Below are 20,253 nucleotides of genomic sequence, written 5' to 3'. Positions count from 1 at the left end.
GGGGGGTATAAATTTAATACAATTTTTAAAAAAAAATAAAGGGAGAGGAGGTGGGAGGCTGTAGAATACTGTTCTCACCAGCTAGTGGATGGACTGACCCCATCTAAACTAAAAGGATCCTTTAATCTGTTAGGGAGACTTCTCTTTACATTTAAACCCTGTGATAAAGCCAATATAGTCTAGGAATTAGTGTTGGACTAGGCCTGAATAGATCTGAATTCCAATCTGCATTCCTCTTAAAAATCACTGGTGACCTTAGCCAGTTGTTCTTTCTTAGCCTAGGGCCGTGGTGGCGAACCTTTGGCACTCCAGATGTTATGGACTACAATTCCCACCAGCCCCTGCCACCAATTGGCCATGCTGGCAGGGGCTGATGGGAGAAACAATCCCTGGCATGCCAAAGGTATAAGAACCTCCTCCTAGGGTATCTCACAGCATTGTTGTGAGTGTAAAATGGACAAAGAAAGAAAACCATATATGTTCCTTGGAGGAATGGCAAAATAAACATGCAGTAAGTTAATTAGTTAGTTTATGGATGGGGAAAGCACTGTGCTGGCAGCTACATCCTGAGTTCTCAGGATGCAGTAATTTCGTCATCCTGTAGCTGCAGGTAGTGCAGGAGAAAAGTCTGTGTGTTCACAGGAGTCACTGGTAACAAAGAGGATCTGGGAGCTGATTTGTGTAAGACAGGTAAAAATCAGAAGCAGATTGAAGGAAGTGTAGCCAGTGGATCATAGAATCATTGAAGGAATACATGCCCCATAGTCCAACCTCTTGCTCAATGTCAGATCTGCCCAGAGCATCCCAGACAAGTGTTTGTCCTGCTGCTGCTTAAAGACTGCTAGTGAGGGGGAGCTCACAACCTCCCTAGGCAGCTGATTCTTACTGCAACTTTTCTTTCTAATATCCAGTTGGAACCTTTCTGCCCACAGTTTAAACCCACTATTGTGAGTCCTATCATCTACTGCCAACCGGAACAGCTCCCTGCCTTCTTCTAATGGAGCTATTCCAGTTGGCACAGAGGATTGGTGCATAGAAATGACTTAAGAGTGAAAGGAAGGGAGGATTAAAGGAGAACTGAGGTGGGAACTGAGGGAAGACATATTAGGGGGGAGAGGCAAAAAATATTTCTTTCTACTTTTACACCCTCATCCTGTGGGCAAATTGTCCCAGTCAAAAATTAACCTTTAAGCTTCGAGGGAAGCTATTTCCCTAACAGAAAGTAGTGCAGTGGGACTTAATAAATTACTTGGTGTTTCATATTATTGGAGATGCTGTCTTTTCCCATTCATGGAACAGCAGATATACAAAGAAAAAATTCTTCAGTCTCCAATGTCCAATAAAAGGGTAGGGTTTACTGAGACAGCAGATTTCTTGCAGTCCCTCTGCTCTCACTGGATGTTTCCATAGCGAAGCTAACAGAGAGCTTGTGAAGTCATGGATGACAAATAGTGGTGAAGGCTAAAGGAGAGACAAAAGGAACCCCTCCTTTCCTGTCCCTTTTTCCACCTCTTTTTACTATCTGTGTGTCAGTGATAGATTCCGCACAGCGTAACTATAACATCATTAGAACATTATTAAAAGATCCTTTTTGGCATTTTGTGTTCCCAAAGCGCAAGAGAACACAAGCACTGTAAGTCCAAATGGATCTTTTTTCCCACCTGCTACATGGAGCTCTTGTCAGTTTCACAGTGGCGCCTGCCATTTTGTGTGCTGCAGCAGATTCTCTGGGAAGATTCCCCACAGAGGTTTCTGCTTGCAGCTCATCCGTTTGCTATTTCACTGTAAAAAAGTAGATGAATAAAGTTTGTTTTGCTCAGCACATGTTTGTCCTTTTTTTCTGAGTGTGATGTCTGCGAAGCTACGGCAATACAATTAGAGAAGCTGCAATATGCTCATATAGGGAATCTCCACCGAGAATCTGCTGTAGCACACAAAATGGTGGGCACGAGCAACAGAAATGAAAGTGAGAGGTTTGGGCGGGAGAAATAAAGCGTTTTTTTACCTTCTACTCAGCAAGCATGACTCGTCTTCAACTCAGATTGAAAGGGAGAGATCGCTAGTTTGAAAGGAATATAACAGGCTGAGCTCATTTTGGGGAAGAGAGCTGTGTGAAGTTCTTCCCCAAAATGCTTTTTATAATGTCCAAAATACTTTGTATATGTGCAGTATCCACCAATGTAATAAAAACATGACCTGTTAATAGTCAATACAAATCCACATATTGATCTCTGCATGGGAAAACTGCCCTATTAGAAAAAAAAAATAATTTCAATTTTTTGTAGTTTAGGTACCATTTTGTATTGCATTGTTCATATTGATCCAACAATTTACACAGCAATAAGGTTTTCATTGCATTGCATTGGTGATCCCTATGGCAAATGTGGCTGCTCTTGTTTTTCTGTTTGTATTATACCCTATACAATGCTTCTTGAAGGACAAAAATACATCTAATTTTACATCTAATCATCTGAGCCTATTAAACAGACCTTTAGTTTCAGATAGCTTTTAAACTAGTAGCATCTTGAAATTTTCCAAACTAGTGTCTAGTAATAACTTTTTTCCTTCTTCTCTTTCTGCCACTCATTTTGTTCTTTTCATTAAATGCAAATTGTTTTACTGTCAAGTCTAGAACTAAAGTTCATCTTTAAATTAAATTGATTTTTTTTTTAATTTCAGCACTATTCTGTCGCTTGGGTCAATACTATGGTGTTTGATTTTAAAGGACAATTGAAAATGGGAGACTTTGTCCTTCACGGCTGGTCATCATTTCCTGGTAAGACCTCTTGTGATCTAGAAGCAACTAGTGCAGCTTCCATTCATCTTAAAAGGGCGGGCTGGCCGGCTTACTTGGGTTTCCCACAAACGCCCTTCTGAAATAAATCTCAGCTTTTCAGCTTTTAGCACTGGATGATTTGCAGCTGTTATGAATGTTGCAGAATATGATTAACATTGAGCACAAAAGGATAAAGATTCATAAGCTATATCAGCAAATAAAATTACATTAATATAAGGTAATAAAATGCAAAGCATCAGTGGTGTTATATATTACCCAAGATAGGGAAACATTTTCCCCACATAGCAGAAATTTTGCATTGCCTGATGATGGCGGCTTCTTGTGGGGCATGCAACATATAGAAATCTTACACTTCATTCCCCCAAATCTCAAGAAGCCTTTCCCTATTGTCACTACCTCTTCCTGGCTGTCAAGGCTGTACAGAGACTCCATGTGATTTGTGTAAACCATGTAGTTAGCAGTTATGTGTGCTGCCTCTTACTACATGGAGCTGCCATTATAAGGAAGTGTTTTCCAGCAGCTTCAGTACAGTTGTGGCAACATGCCAGCAGACTGTCATTCTGAATAGAGAGTGTGAATTGCTTCTGGGCCCCTTTTGGTACTGGATTCTGCTCCCTTGGCTGAAGTCTTTGTTAGGCTGCATTCCTAATCACATTTACTTCTAAGGTATGCTCGGCATCTTTTAGGAGCCATTTTAAATGCTAATATCAGTTTCACATATCAGTTACCCCATAGAATGCTCGTGCAAGGCAGATTAAAGAAACCAACTATGTACATCTTGTTTTATTAAGTATCTTCAATTTCTAAGTGAAGGAAAAGTTTATTATAACAAATTTCAAGCCCTGTATTTTTCACTGACTCATCAGAGTTGGCTTTGAGAAAAGAGTTCAGCCAAGTGAAGGTGCAGCTTTGGCTGGATGCAAGAACTGATTCTATCTGAAGTTATTATGTAGCCGCGATCTGAGCTACCGGTATTTATTACTAGTTTCCTGGATGTAGACTAGTTTGTACTTGCTGAGAGAAATTGATCACAATTTTTTGCAAATACATTCTATTCAGAATGCAGAAGATAAAATCCATTATTTGACAATTACCATTTATGAATGTCTTTGGAAAGTGGAAATCAACTTTATCCCTCCCCACACACATATTGTTATCCCACAGTTTTCATAAGTCCTCTAGCATTGCCGTCCTAAACAGACCTACACCATTCTGAGACAACTGAAGGCAATGGAAGGGTGTAGTTCTGCTTATAGTTGCACTATGAATCTCACAGTCCCCTCCCAGATTTGTCACCCCTACCAAACCTTTAGCTGTGGCTGCATTATTATGGCTAATGTGGAATTTAAGCTGTTAATCTGTGGCCTATACAACTGTCCACATTCTATATTCTTTTGAGGATTTCAAGACAATGCACATACCGGTAGTTCTTTCCTGGAACAATGGTGATCAAGGTCACTGTGGATTTGAAACAGGTCCCCCTTTGTTCAAGACCACACTGCTGTTTCTACTTCCCTCACTCAAAAAGGACAACAAATCACACACTGTAAGACTGATCCTATTTAACTTTACTAGCTATGTTTAGGGCTACAGTAGGTCTGCTCCATTTTGGAATGAATTTCACATAAAAAACAGGCTCTGTAAGGTACTTGATTGCTTAGGATTTGTGCCAACTGGCTTCCATATTAAAACACTAGGAAGGACTGGGGGGAGAAGATAGTGTTAAAACAAAGTCAGTGCCCATGAAAACAAGGCCTGGACTATGGTATGAAAATGGACCACTTAATTTTATTTCATTTCATTTTTGTAAGATGCCGTGAGCAGGATCTTTAGAGAGGCAGCATAGAAATTTTCCAAATAAATAAGCATTCTCTGAGAGGTAGGAAGGGCATGGATAGAATGAAGAGGGAATAAAATGATAGAATTATGTGCTAGTGCAATAAAGAAGACGAATTTTATTTAGTATTGTGGCAAAAGGCCGTAGCAATACAAAATAAGTATTACAATACAATACTCATAGAACAATGTACTTTAATAAAACCTGATAAAACAATAAAAATGAAGTTTAAATATTACAGTACTTAGGATTCCAACAACATGAATCAGGAACTGATTTCTTCTGTAAGAAAGTTGATAAAAAGATAGAAGTGGCAACATTAAAAGTAATAGAAAGGATGACATCAGCCAATTGAAAATAATGTGATCCACATCAGATCCAGAAAAAAATTATCACTTGATTATCCCTAGGCAAATACACCACTGATGTCAATGTTATAGAGGCTATCCTTTTCCAGAAGACATTTATGAATTTGATTTGGGTCCCAGGATTTTACTAATTCAATAGGCAGTAAGGAATATGCTTGTAAAATCAAAGATTGCAAGCTAGCCCAGGTAAAACTTGAAAGCAAGTTAATCAGGTGTGTCTCAAAAACACTATTGATGTTTATATAATCATTTAGCAGTCTCATGTGTACCCTCATTGTAATTGATAGTTAACCTGCGTCCAGTCTTAGATGGGCAGCCGGAGTTCCCTGTGAGATTCCTAGAATTTTCCTGATAAAGATGTTTTGGATTGATTCCAATTAGTCAGAATTTTAACATTCTACCCCAGACCTCCATCCCATACACAAGCTAGGGGATGACTTTGCCCTGGAAGGCCTTAAGTGATGGAATTAGTTGTTCACCTTTCGCATAAAATAATTTTAATATAGCCTCCAATGAATGACATCCAGATGTAATACTAGTTTTTCAGTGAGCTTGCCAGGACAAAGTTGCCTGAAATGTAATCTTGAGATATTTGAAAATTGAACATTGTTCAATTGCATGGTTATTGATGATCCATTAGTATTTAGTTTTATAATTGCCAAAATTCATAATTTTTGTTTTATTATAGTAGTTCATTTTCAAGTGCTCCATTATCTCAGTAGTTGGCCAGCCAAAATAACATCCTTCTAAGGCCTGCTTTGGTAAGAAATAGAATTAGCATATTATCTGCAAATTGCAAAATAGGTTTTCTTCAACCAGCCAGAGGAAAGTTGTCTCAAGTCCAGAATCTGAGCAATATCAGTGATATACATTAAACAGGAAAAGAGCCATCAAACAGCTCTGTTTTTTACCTCTGTTCCTTAAAGGATTGTGTCTGTAAGTGGACCTCGTGCACCTGTTCTAATCCTAACAGTAGTGTCAGAATGAAGCTCCCGCAATAGGCTAAATAACCTTCTACTGATGCTAGTTTATACCATAAGGTAGTGCAATGAGCTACACCAGTTCAGAGAAGAGAAGTAGGGAACTCTGCTTTGAATGACTCTACACAAAAAGCTCCCTGCAAAAAGAAAATTAAAACCACAGAAGAAAATGTTCACCCTTACAGCACTCCAGGGAGTTGTTTTTCTTTTTAATGCAAAGGGATATTCCAATCTGGCATTCACCTGCAAAGAAGCATAGCATGGCTTTTAAATATTGTGTCTACATGTCATAATATAACGTATTTGCTGTTGATTAGATGAACTTGAAGAGATGTTGAATCCAATGGGAACTGTACAAACAAATCCATACACTGAAAATGCAACATCTTTGCACATCAAGTTTCAAGAGTATTCAAAACTTCCTATTTATTTCCCTCCCTTTGACAAGGTAAGTTTGATTGGATTGAGTGTCTGTATTCGCATTCTCAGATTCCGCAGTGCACCTTCATAATTTTGTACTTCTCTTTGGGTGAATTATAAATTGTTCCACGTGTAAAAGTCTTTGAGACTTGAAATACATGAACGATCTAGATTGAATACAATTTGCATAATGTTACAGAAATGTGAAAAATATTTTGAAGTGTATTAATTTTTCCTCCTGCAAATTTTACACAGAATGTGGGTTCTAAGGGTTGATGTGGAGTGTCCCAAAAATGTTTTCATCTGTTTTTCTGTTCAAGTGGAACTTGATGGTGCTGTGTTTCTATAGCTGCTATTTTTATTTGATCACTGACTTCCTCCCAGCCACAAGCAGTATATGGTTTTTCTGCTGCTAAGGAGGAGCTTTGTTTCTCCCAATCCTCGTTCTCCAACTGGCACACGTATATGGCTCGGACTCCAGTGTGGGTTTTCACACGCACCTTTGGCTGTCTTTCAGCTTTTAAATTTTATTTTTAAGTCTGGGCATCTTTCTCTACTGAAACATTTATGTGCAGTTTCCCTCTCTCTCTTTGAAGCATTTTTTTTAAAAAAAATTGGAGCCTTTCTATGGAAAAAGCGGGGGGGGGGGGGCGAAATCAAGATTTTCACAAGGGCCAATCAAACAGCTGTCTTTACAGCTCAGTCGGGTGAAGGGGGTAAAACGGTTTCATTAACATCAAAAGGCCTTGCTGATCAGTACTCTGTTCTTCAACTTCTCTGAAAAGAAAATAACTGAATACTTTTGGACTCTACAAGTCTGGGAGCTTGTATGTGTCTATTAAGGAGTGAATGCAGATCTGCACTGGCCTCACAATTCACACTTCTTAGTTGTCTTTACACTTGATTAATTCTGTGCTGTGATCTAATAATTATGCTTGAATAGGGCGCAAAAAATGCTTTTATCTGGTACACGCTTTTGCCCGTTAGCCAAGGGTGAAGACAGACAGACTTTCTAAAATGAGACAGAGGCTTTTTTGACACACAGTTCCTACATTCCAAGGTGTTCATTTTCAGGGCAGAGTATGTGTGTTCAGATCCTTCTACTAGCCTTTAGATCGTCTCTCTGGCTTTACCCTTAGTTGCCTTTAGCACTGATTGACAATATACAGCTAGCGATCATTCTATAAAGGAAACACAAATGTGTATTTTTTTTCAATGCTGCAGTAAATAATTTGGAAATAGTAATAAAATATGAGCATTAAAAGCACCTAATGCAGTGGTGGCGAGCCTATGGCACCCGTGCCAGAGGTGGCACTCAGAGCCCTCTCTGTGGGCACGCGTGCATGCGGCGGGTACACGCAGGACCTGCTGGAGGCTGGAGCAGGCTGGCTGCTGCTGCTTGAGGGGTTGAACAAACAAAAAGTGTTCCTTTCCAACCACCGGGGAAATGTTCAGATTCAAGTTTTTTGCCGATCACGTGGGCAGATCAAGCCTAGGGTGGAGGAACCAAGATGCATTTAGGATTTTTTAAAAAGCACACCAAAGTCTTTGCTTTAACTCCTTTTATTTTCTGTTCCTGTTGCATTTTTGTGGGATGTCAAGTGCTGTGATGACATGTGAAGGAAAAACCACAGATCAGATGGCTGCTCCACCAATTTAGCTTTTCTGAAGTTATCCCACCCCTCTCACAGCATTCTTGCTTAGGATTGCCTTCCTTGACTGCCTTTTTACTTCTATTTTGTGGTGGGGGGTTTATTGGGTTTCGGAAAGCTAAAATTTTACTTTCCTCTCCCCCCACACCCCTCCCCCTCCCCCTGCCAGGCCCCCAGTGTGATAATAGTGTAATTATTTCAGGGAGATTATTAGCATTAAACCTAAGACCTAGTTTTGGAGAAGCAGTTTAGGTAACCCTGTTAAGCGCTGTTGAACCCCACTGATTTTCATGGGAAGAACTAAAGCATGATCCTTTACCTGGGAATAAGCTCGGTTGCTGGCAGTGGGGCTTGCTTCTGAGTAAACCCTCCTAGGGTCGTGAGTCACCCATTTGAAGCATTGCACGGTTGCTTCACCAAGCTCACTCCCAAGTAACATGCGCCTCGAAGCCAACCGGTTTTTCTAAACTAAAACCTCAGTGTTCAGGTTAAATTGCTGTATTGGCACTTTGCGATAAATAAGTGGGTTTTGGGTTGCAATTTGAGCTTTCGGTCTCGAAAAGGTTCGCTATCACTGACCTAATGTATGCATATGCGCGTATGTTTAAACACTAGTTCTCTTAGTAATTCCTTTCTAGAATGGTTGGCGTTGAGAATAAAAAACTTTAGGTCCTGGTTCCTGGGAAAAATTACTTGAAAAATGCTGAGGGTGTTCTCAGGTGAGAGAAATAAGTCAGCCAGATACCAAAGGACTTCAAAGAAGACTGGTAGAACTGTAACGTTTGAATGTGGCCTTTCTACTGCAAAACAGGGGTTGATGCTGGGACAGAGTACAACTATATGAGATGCTGAAAGAAAAAACATTTCTAGCATGTTCACATTGCAAAGAGTGGGTGGGAGAGGAACTGGTCCAGGTTTGGGTGAACTGCAGATGTTTCTCCTGTACCATTTTTTGACCTCAGGTAATACCAGGAGGTATTAATTTTTCTTGTGTGGGGAAATATGTGTATTTCCTCTAAAGGGGTAAGCTGTGGCATTAGAGGTCAGGAAAACAGGATGGAGGGGAAAGATTTTCCCCACTGTACCAATTCAGATCTCTTCCTCACTTCCCCACTAAAAAGTTGCTTCATCAACCAGCAACTTTTTAGCAATAAAAAAAACCATGTTTGATAGCCATTCACAAATCTTCCAGCATCTCATCTAGTTTGACCTTTGCAGATAATGTAGAGTTTCAGCCAACCTGACAAGGCATTCATTTTCTTTTCTCCGTTGCCTACAGGGCGAGACAAATTTATCAAGAATGTTTAAACTAGTGGAAAGTCTTTAGATTAAGGCCCTGTTAAAAATGATAAAGAAAAGGTGTGCTTTCCTTGGTTAAAACATCAGTGCATGACTGTAAAGAGAATAACCATTTTGCACATACATTGCTATGCCCAAAGAGACTCCATTTTGTTTTTTGGAAAAGCTTTTTAAAAAATCTGGTTTTCTGTGTCTCATGTTTTTCTTGTAGCTTAGTTTCCGGCGTTTGTAGATAGAGATGGCTGTACCGTCACCAAGGTCAGATTCTTCATTATAGGCATGGAGTCATCTCCAATTATTTTCAGTTAGGTTAGGCAAGAGCCCTAATTGAAAGTTTCAAAGGGCAGGGTAATTTGCTCAGGGAGTTCTTACTAGCTTGATACCTGATTGGTTAATTGGTAATTATTTGGTATGGCCACTTTTGCCATAAATTAATCTTATTAGAGTTAGCAGTCATCTTTTTTTCCCTTCGTCTTTGGTCTTTTTTGCCTCTGCTTTCCTTGAAGAACTTTGCCCATGCACTGAGGACTTCTGTTAGGTTTTGTAGCCAACATTTCTTTTAATAAGTAAGTGTAATTTATTGTTTTATTGTGTGTCTGTATATGCACCGTATGATTTTATATTCACTGCCTATTTTTTAAAGCTGTTAGTTTGTAACTTTTCTTTCAAATAAAAAAAATCAAAATTTTGCTTTGTGTTGTTGAGTTTTGGTTCAGAACCCAGAACTTGGCATTGCTACTACCCCAAAGGCCTGGATAGGTCTTTGACAATGATTTTGCAATTTTCAGAGAACATTATTCTTCAAAATCTTCACTGTTCAGACTGCAAATTGATATTTTGGACCTGCTCTTGTAGTATGTGAGGTTCTCCATGTATTTATCACTGTAATTTGTCCCTGCATTTTCTAATCTCACTAATGAATTATGTATCTGTTTATTTTAGAGTTTAAAATCTGTTGCATACTGGGTAGGTACACGGACGCACAAAACAGTTTTAAATGGGTATTCAGACTGTAGAGATCTTACAGTGATATCAGGCAAACTTCTTAAATTCTAACATGCTGCAACGTGCTCAGGTTTTCCCTCCTTATATCTGATGTTTGTGCATTGTTATTCATTTGCAGATACTTGAAAAGGCAGCTGAGATTGCAAGAAATAGTGATAGTTCTGGTATGGCAGTAAGTATCACAGGTGAAACAAAGATCTTCCCCTGTTTAAAATAGTTGTCCCAAAGGATTTTTCCGTCAAGGTCATTTCTGTTTGTGCTATGTGAATTAAAAGCGCTTGCATTAAAGAGCTCTAATCGCTTTTAAAATATATTCACATAATTCAGAATACGCTAAAATGTGACCAAAACAATTTATTCAGTTGCACTAATTTTCTGCCTTTTCTGCAGCCACTAAATATTGTGCAAATCAGTCCTGTGGCCATGTTACAAAAACAGTGTAAATTATGTAATCCTGTGAATGGATTGTCTTACTTTAATTCTAAAATAATTAAATCCTATGCTGTTCAGCACTTCTCATGAATGATTTCATAAAAAATAAACATGCTGTTTTAAAAGAGTTAATCAGACCTGAATTCTTATAGTACTGTTGTTCAGAGTGGTTGTTTCTATTATATGCAGTTTGCAAATGGAGGGGTAGGTGGCCTCTTGAGTGAAAAATCTGTTTTTCTAAATAAGACATATTTTAAAGTGATTGTATATTGTCTAAGTTACTGATGCTACTTGTAGTCCTGTGTGAATATTAATGTATGATTAAAAGCAAGAAGTAAGCCAACTTGAGTGTACATTCTAGGATTTGTAAGGTTTTTTTTTCTTTGCATGGTATGTTCCATTATGCATTAGTCTTTAGTTATGCATTAGTCTTTGATGTTACAGATGTTTATTTTTCTTAACACTGTTAATGTCCTTGAGTATACAATCTCATCATCCCCATCTAAACAGAAACATTATCAAGGTTCCCTGAGAAAATAATAATATTGCCCCCTTGTGGAATTAAATATAAATATATTCTTGAAGTTGAGTTTTTGCCTTTATACTGTGTTTAAAATGACACAGCAAGGAATGTACCCTATTCTGTCATCCATATCATTCATACTTTACAGATATTTGTCTTGGCACCACCTATAAATGGCAACCTTTGTTTATTTTTCTTAGGGACGGGGTGGCAAAAAGTTCTACATTGAGCTTAAGGAGATTATGGAAAGGGATCCTTTGTCTCAGCTCTGTGAAAATGAAATGGATCTCATCTGGACCTTGCGATATGACTGCCGTGAGAATTTTCCCCAATCCCTGCCAAAGCTATTGCTCTCTATCAAGTGGAACAAGCTCGAAGATGTTGCTCAGGTAAGGCTGATTTACTTAGAGTCCTCTGATTGGTAAAATGGAGCAGTTTGATTTACATAGGAATGTGAGGTTTCTGTCTGAAGGATATAGCTGTCTTGTCAGTCCATCAAATATGCTCTCTCTCTATCTTTTTTTTAGCAGTGCTTGGTGTAAGGAAGGAGAGAGCTTAGTGCTGTTGTGTGATCATCTCCTTAGGTTAAAGCAGCCGTGCCTCAGAAAAAAGATGCTTGTTCATTCTAGGGCTCTTTCTGCACGGGCGGAATAGAGCACCCCAGGGACGGCAAAAACGCCGTCCCTGGGGAGGGGTTCGCACAGCCGCTGCTGCTGCTGCATTGCAGCAGCACCAGCCTCGCCACCCCCAAGCAGCGCAAAGACGCTGCTTCCGAACCTTGATCCCTGAGGCGCCATCCCCCCCCCCCCCATCTATGAACGCCATACCTTGTCCCTTGGCTTCTTCCACGTCGCAGAGGCCAGGGGACACGCCCCCCTTGCCTGCGACTCCAGAACCGCCGCTCCAGCCTGTGGGAGGGTGTCCCCTGGCCTCTGTGATGCGCCGGAAGCCAGGAGACAAGGGATGGCGTTCAAGGACGGCGCAGCCTGTGCGAAGGCTGCGCCACTGCCTGCACCCCTACCGGGACCGTCCGTGCGAATGGTCCCAGAGGGGTGCTTCGGCATTGTTTATGCTGATGCACCCTCTCTCACGCCTGTATGGAAAGGGCCTAGGTTTATACTGACTACTAAAACCTTTTTATTTGGATTTCCTGATTCTGTAGTTCCTACATACATTGAGTTGCATTACAGACAACAGAAATTCATTCTTGGTCCCTATCTGACACCAAACAAGTCACATGAGATGTCTTCATTGCTATGGGTTAGTCATCCATTATTGCAGAGGACTGTGTTCACTTCCATACGGACTCTGTGGCATTCTTTGCTAGAACTGCAATTCTAGAGTGTGTGGTGTAGTGAGTTGAGCGGCAGACTCTAATCTGGAGAACTGGATTTGTTTCCCAGCTCCTACACTTGAAACCTGCTGGGTGATTTTAGGCTAGTCACAGTTCTTAAGAACATAAGAACAAGCCTGCTAGATCAGACCAGAGTCCATCTAGTCCAGCACCCTGCTACTCACAGTGGCCCACCAGGTGCCTTTGGGAGCTCACGTGCAGGATGTGAAAGCAATGGCCTTCTGCTGCTGCTGCTCCCGAGCACCTGGTCTGCTAAGACATTTGCAATCTCAAATCAAAGAGGTTCAAGATTGGTAGCCATAGATCGACTTCTCCTCCATAAATCTGTCCAAGCCCTTTTTAAAGCTATCCAGGTTTGTGGCCATCACCACCTCCTGTGGCAGCATATTCCAAACACCAATCACACGTTGCGTGAAGAAGTGTTTCCTTTTATTAGTCCTAATTCTTCCCCTTCATTTTCAATGAATGCCCCCTGGTTCTAGTATTGTGAGAAAGAGAGAAAAATGTCTCTCTGTCAACATTTTCTACCCCATGCATAATTTTATAGACTTCAATCAAATCCCCCCTCAGCCGTCTTCTTCAGAATTTTCTCAGCCCCACCTGCCTCACAAGGTGCCTATTGTGGGGAGAGGGAGGGGAGGCAATTGTAAGCCACTTTGAACTCCTTACAAGGTAGAGAAAAGCGGGATATAAAAACCAACTCTTCTTCTCTTGAATAGGTGCTAGTTGAATTAACAGCCAATGTGGCATAGTAGTTCGAATAACTGGAGAGAAAACAAAAATAAAAATGAAGGAACATCCTTCTGCACAATGAAAACAGCACCTAAACCTACAATTTGGAAAATATGCCTAAGGGGATGATTGTAGACAATATTCAGCATATTTTTAACCAGTGTGTAAAATAAATAGTAAATAGTAGAATGGTAAATAGTAGAATGGTAAAAATATAATAAATATATAAAAAATATAATAAATATCAAAATAGGTGTCTAATACATGAACACATTAATTTGGTCTGTCAGAGTCCTTTGCACTGCCTGCTTAGACTGGCTGCTGAAGCCCCACCCCCGACAAGCTATGAATGACCAGCCAAATTCCATTTTGAGTCAGTCCTCATCAGATTGTTTATGTGTATTCAGTTTTAAAGCAGCTGCCAATTCAAAACAAGATTGCTGTGTGAAATGCAAAATAACATCAGGCATATAAACTCTCCCTGTGGTTGCAGGGTGATGTAGGAGCGCATTGTCATGTGCAACAGAATGCCACCGAGAAATATCAGACAACTTCAGCGGAGAGTCTTTCTTTTATATAGGAAAAGATTTCCATGCTAACTAAGCATCTTTCCATATACTTAACGTATTTGAGAAACTGCTAAAGAGGCAGGAATCATTGTCTTGGTTATTCTGGGTGGTGTTTTGTTTTCGGCTTAAGAAGGCTTTCCTTTCTGCCCAGATGTGACAAGTCCCCTCATTGGCCTCTGACCATCACATTTAGATCAGCCGGTACCCACCTGGGATGTTGATCTAGCTGGCCAGCATTTCCCTCCTAATTCGGGCTCAGAGAAGGAATGTAAACAAGAACAGGCTGTATTTTTGGAAATTTCTTGGCAGTTTTTCAGGTCATTGAGCTCTAGTTTCCTCTAAGGTCATATCGCTTAACATCTTCTAGTTGAGTAATTGCAGTCTATAATGTTTAAAGTTTAAAGCTGGTGTTGTCTTAGTAGCAACAGAACAACAGTTTATGTGATCACACATTTGAATACTTACTAGGAGCTGAAACTTTTAGTCTCCATTGCCTGATGTTGTGAAGATGAAGCTATTAAACATGTCCAAGATTTCCTGATGCATCAGCATACAGTTTGATCATTCCAGTGCCTGGCAGTGATGGCTGATTCTTGAATTACTTCTGCACTTTAGGGTTAGTATAATAAGAGTTATCACAGGCAACACCTTGGGTGATTCATCCAAGAGTCATAAATTTCTCAAACAGATCTGATAGCTTGGACAGTCTATTTCTGGTACCATGAAAACATTTAGGGCCCAACTCTCAGAGTCATGGATTCAAAGACTGATTATAATCAGGATGAGATAACACAGGATATGTATTGATGTATTACTAAAGCAAGATTTATACCAGATTTTTCTATTCCATGCTAGATTCGCCTTCTTGTCTTTATGGTGTAAATAATGCATGTATATAAATTGGGAAACTGCAAGGAACTTGTAGGGGACAGGACATTCCATGCCCCCACTGGTCTCCATTTCTGTTTCTCTTCCTCCATGTTCCTGCCAACACCTCCACCACCACCTTTGCTCCCACTGCTGCTGCTTTCTTACTTCTGCCTCCTTTTCCACCCACTTCCTTTGGCAATGTTTACTGTGGTTGCTAGGCAATTCCAAAATGGCAACCAAGATCTCTCAATGTAAAATGTAGAATTCTTCAGACCAGATGTCAGGGAAGTCTCAGGAAACCTCCTCTAAATGACTCATTTGGATCAGTGTTGCCAGAAAGTCCCAAACTTCCACAAATTTGCCTCGCACACAGATGAGGATGACAGTTTCTCATTAAAACAAAATCACAAGTCTGTTGCTAAATTAATTATATTCTGAAGGGTTTGTAAAATGTATAACTCTATTGTCTGAACGAAATCTGTCCAAAAGAAGCAAAACCAAATTAATTGTTCTGATTCTCAAGGTGTTGAGAAGGAATTCTGTATAATTTCAAGTACTGTACCTTCTTGGAAGACCCATGTCCCAAGCACCTTCTTGGCTTGTGATGTCCCAAACACCTTGCACTCCTTCACCCATTTTTCATCCGACATGTCGTCTGATTTAAATTCTTGTACACTTGGTCTTCTCCATTTGTATTTATTTTATTTTTTTATTTATAATTTGATTTCTAGGCAGCGCATTCCCCTTGAAAGGCTTAGGGCTGTTTACAACAGATTAAAAGAAACAACAATACACTGTAAAAGGCACCATAAAATCAGTCTCTCACTAACTAATGGAAGTGAATTAATGGAAGAGGGAAGGGGAAAGAAAGAAGAAAGGGAGGGAAGAGAAGGGAGGCCAGCTATGATGGAATACTATTTCTGCTCTCAGCTGCAGGCCTAGTGGAACAACTCCATCTTACAGACCCTGTGAAACTATGATAGGGCATCAGAGTATTTGTGTGTGTGTGTGGAGGTGATTGTTCTAGTATTCTCACCTTTTTGTAATTAGAATATTAAAGACGAGTGTACTATCTCATCTTTCCCTAGTTGCACAACCTTGTCCTTTCTCCTATCTAGTGTCAGCTAGAGTGCAGCAGGCAAATGGGGTATGATCAGTGGTGGGATTCAAATAATTGAACAACTGGTTGTTTACAAGCACTATTTTTAACAACCAGTTCTGCCGAAGTGGTTTGAACCTGCTGAATCCCACCAAGTGGGTACGATCTAGTTGCTCCTCTAGGCGAAGACATTGTCTATGACTTCTTTTGAAACATAGGATGAATTAGATTTACCTCCTTTTCTCAGGAAAAAAAATAGAATTCTGCCCATGACTATTCTGAGAAACGTATCTGTCTTGTCATTGTGCTGTGTGTTTTTTTCTCAGCTTCAGGCCCTTCTTCAAATATGGGCTAAACTTCCTCCCAGAGAAGCATTAGAATTATTGGATTTCAATTATCCAGATCAGTATGTACGAGAATATGCAGTAGGCTGTTTAAGAAACATGAGGTGAGTCTGGTGGTAATTTTATTTCAGTTGACCCAAAGTTTAAAAACAAAATGTCACTGTGACTTTTACCCCACAAATAAAATAAACCTCATATCATGGTGTCGGCTGCTGCTTAAACATCCCAGCTGTGCACCGAGCTGGGATCACAAAACAGCAATGGTATCTGTAGGCCAGAGTGGGTGGTCTTCCTTTGAGAACTGCTTCCAGCAGCATCAGTCTTTCTTAGCTTATTTAGGATGCATGCAAAGATGTGGTGAGTAGAAGGAAATGCACAGCACAGAAGAAATGAAAAATTGGTAGGCTCCACTTTGAATGTGATGCATGCCATTCATCTTTTCTGTGTTAGAGAGTTGCCACTGAACTTGAGGGGGGCATTCTCTTGCTCTTTAATTCTCCCATTAGAGCAAACATTTCTGTTTTAATATCATTTTTGCTTTAAGAAAATGTTGGCCATGATCAGCAGCAGTGCTGTTGTGCTTCAGTGTCCTTGACTTCTCAAGAGGATGCTAGTAATTAGTACCATTTTTAATTTCAAGGCTAGTTTACTGGGAGAATATTTTGACTTTTATAAAATGTAAACAAGATAGTTCTGTCATTCCTGGCTGGCCTTATGATATGGAATTGGTACTTCTGGTAAGGTTGTAATTTAAGTATTCTAAGTATGTACAGTTAGTGGGTCACAGTTGTTGCTGGAAATTCTTAAGAGTGCATATGACAATGCTATTCACACATGCAGTCATAAGTATACTCCCAGACGACCATGCCAAGTGATCTTTTGTCTGTGCTTGGAGTGCAGTATTGGGCCACACCTTGGAAAGGGACGTAACCATGAGGAAGACAATACTTAAGTTCTAATTTTTATTAAACATGAAAGGAAAGCCAGGAAATGCACGTGGTTTGAAAGAGCAAAATAAAATCCTAAATCAGAGGAATTGCTGAGTTTTGAGTAACTAGATGGCCGAGAAACACACAGGCATTTGGGAATAAGCAACAACAGGCAAATCAGAAGATTTCCTAGTGAAAGCCACCCCAATTATTCTAGATATTCCCTCCCATGGGCTAATCCAAAATCACCAACCACCTTCAGTTTTATTATGAGTGTACAGTATCTCCAGAGATTAAGGAAGTGGTAATTCATAGGGTAAAGCTTTACTGCCTCTTAGCAGCCTACAGAATGAGGGGAGGGAAGGGAAGGAATAGATTTGAAACAAGGTGTAGGCAAGAGTTGTATTATAGTTTCAAACAACTCTATCAGTTGAAACACTGCCTGTAAGAAAAAATAGATCATTCTCTCAGACCGAAAACAGAAAGTGAGGCAGACTTTTTGAACTGAAGCCAGTTTGCTCACACCAATATGGCACTACTGTTTTTCCCGGTTGTTTAATATTGGGGCCAAATTCTATTGGTGGTATTTTGGAGTCCTTTCTAAAGGTAACATGAAATGGGACATACAGTATTCATATCTGGTCATAAGGAAGAGGACAGTGTGCATCAGGGGAAGCAGAAAATGACTAAAAATCAGTAATAAAGAGCTATGAATTATGGGTTGTGAGACAGTTGGGAAAGTGGAGTGATTGAATCTTCTGGGAAATCTAGTTGAGTTACCTGAGTGGCCAAGAGGTAGCTGATGGCCCTGTCTGTAGTTACTAGATTTCCAGAGCTCTGTTAAGCTGGATTTCTGGATGGTACTAGGGAGTTAATTATTGTCCTACAAACCTCAATAATTAATCATAGGCCTCAGGGAGCCATAGAAAAAAGCCATTGTCAGTCGGGTATCCAGACCCTTAGGGGTGAATATAGCTTATGTTTAATATTTTCTGAATGAATGATACTACTTTGAGTGACAATGCATGTTACATTGCCTTCCAGTATCGGGAGCTCTGTTTCTGTGTGTATATGTGATGGTGAATACTGTTTTACTATTTGATTCAGTTTGTCTTTCGTTTCATTATCAATTTAACTTCCACAATGAATCTAGTTACCCTGGTTTTCTTTATCTTCTTCCAGTGATGACGAACTTGCTCAATATCTTCTGCAGCTTGTGCAAGTACTGAAATATGAACCTTTTCTCGACTGTGCCCTCTCCAGGTTCCTGCTAGAGAAAGCCCTGGCAAACAGGAGGATAGGACAGATGCTGTTTTGGCATCTGAGGTAAGATCCTCTTGCATAATCTGCTGCCACCTCCTTTTCTTGCCCCCAAACTGCTCAAGAACAAAATTTCTAGTTCTAATGGGGGGAAAGCTCCTGTAGCTGATCAAATATGGGAATGAGAGGAAGGGAATTTTTCATTCAGTTTACTCTCTTGTGCCATTTAGCCATTTCTAGCCGATTGCTTTTCCTATGGAAGTACCAGTTACCTGTGTCTTTTTCCGCATTTAAAAGTTGTGTTTTCTCAAAGTCCTGTAATCACCACCAAATACCCAAGTGAAATTCTGCTGATTTATTTAATTCACATGAATCAATCACTTTTCAACCCAGACTCTGCTGTACATCAACCTTAGTCCCAATGTCTATACAAAAAGTATCTGCCTGTATTCTAGGACAACCATGTGGTTTGTTTTTACATTCATCACTTACATTATACTGATGTCCCCAACCCCTTGGCTTGCTTTTATGAGCAGACAGACTGAAAGTGAGTTGCCTCATCTGTTGAACAGCCTGACTAAGCCATCTAGGAGCTGCTGCTAAAGATGGAAATTTGCAGGAAGTCCACTCTATCTACAAAAATGAATTCTCAGTCGTTTCTGTAAGAAGGCTGTTTTCTCAAGTGTTTAATTTTGCTGAGCCTGTGCCTCATTAGACAGAATTGCTCTGTTACGCTCTCAAAGGCAGGAAAAAAAGCTTCACCTACACCTTGTCTTCATCTACTTTTGTCACCTTTGGATTACTTCCAGCGTTCAAGGGCACGGCCAGCCTACCTATCAAAAAAGAGAGAATGTCAAAGTGGTTTAAGCTGCTTGAGCTCACAATTAATGGATAGAAAGGAGGATATGAATATTTAAATTAGATCACCTTCCTCTACCTATTGCAGATTTCACCCCTCCTATTAGCTTCACTCTTATTGTGTCTTGCAGTAAGGAAGGGAATTAAGAAGGGTGTTCAGCTAGGAGGACTCCAGAGAGATACAGTTTATAGCACATCCCATTCATGAGGCTACGAGATGTCTAGCAGACCTTCATGGGAACAGAGAAAGTGATAGTTGCCCCCAAGAAGGCAAAGGTCAACCATGTAGGTTCTGAGGACCCTTCTGCCCTGTCTGGAGAACTTCCTCCAGTACAAATGTGTGCACACGAATACAATGAGACAATTTTTTTTCCATTTTCTTTGTCCTTCCCCAGATGGAGGTGCTGTTTGTCTTCTGCTGGCAGCGAAGGCTCCTCATTATGTAAAGTCTGGCTTAGGGTCCCACTCCTATAATAGCTCATTGATTCAGAACTTATTCCACATCTGTGCTCGCTGGTTTTCATGCTCCATATTGGCTCAGGATGCTGCAGTACCAATGGGTCATTGTGTCAGGTCAGCTTCGTAATCACATCCTACAACTAGTGGAGCAACCCACTTGAGTCTCCTACTGACCCGTGCATTCTCACAAGCATACCAGGAGGATTCCTAATCTGTTTATTAAGAAGAGAATACAGAAGAGAGATGTGAGAACCAGTATTATCAAATACTTCCCCCAATTTTTTCTTTAAGTGCATGGTTAAACAGAGAGTAGGTATCTAGGTTTTAATAAATAGGGACTTCCTGCTGCTGCGTGGACTCTACCAACATCTCTTTATCCTTCTTCTGGTTCCGTTTCCAGGCTGTTTGGGATTCTGAACGAGAGCAGGGGTCCTCTTTTTCCAGTTTGCATTCTTTACTGTGGAAC

At 40.2% G+C, this 20,253-nt stretch overlaps 1 protein-coding gene across 4 annotated transcripts in view; it reads left to right on the top strand.

Annotated features, from left to right (window-relative positions):
* PIK3CB (phosphatidylinositol-4,5-bisphosphate 3-kinase catalytic subunit beta) overlaps positions 1-20,253 on the top strand; it is a 105,615-nt gene that overhangs the window by 64,255 nt on the left and 21,107 nt on the right. For all 4 annotated transcript variants that reach the window (XM_048506058.1, XM_048506059.1, XM_048506060.1 and 1 more), the window contains 6 exons: positions 2,680-2,776; positions 6,300-6,430; positions 10,477-10,530; positions 11,514-11,702; positions 16,264-16,385; positions 18,393-18,536. In XM_048506058.1, the coding sequence (XP_048362015.1) occupies positions 2,680-2,776; positions 6,300-6,430; positions 10,477-10,530; positions 11,514-11,702; positions 16,264-16,385; positions 18,393-18,536 (737 nt within the window). The remainder of the gene's footprint in view (positions 1-2,679; positions 2,777-6,299; positions 6,431-10,476; positions 10,531-11,513; positions 11,703-16,263; positions 16,386-18,392; positions 18,537-20,253) is intronic.

This window comes from Sphaerodactylus townsendi, linkage group LG08 (genome assembly GCF_021028975.2).
Source record: "Sphaerodactylus townsendi isolate TG3544 linkage group LG08, MPM_Stown_v2.3, whole genome shotgun sequence".
Lineage (NCBI taxonomy): Eukaryota > Metazoa > Chordata > Lepidosauria > Squamata > Sphaerodactylidae > Sphaerodactylus > Sphaerodactylus townsendi.
This window is presented reverse-complemented; position numbering and strand designations above follow the sequence as displayed.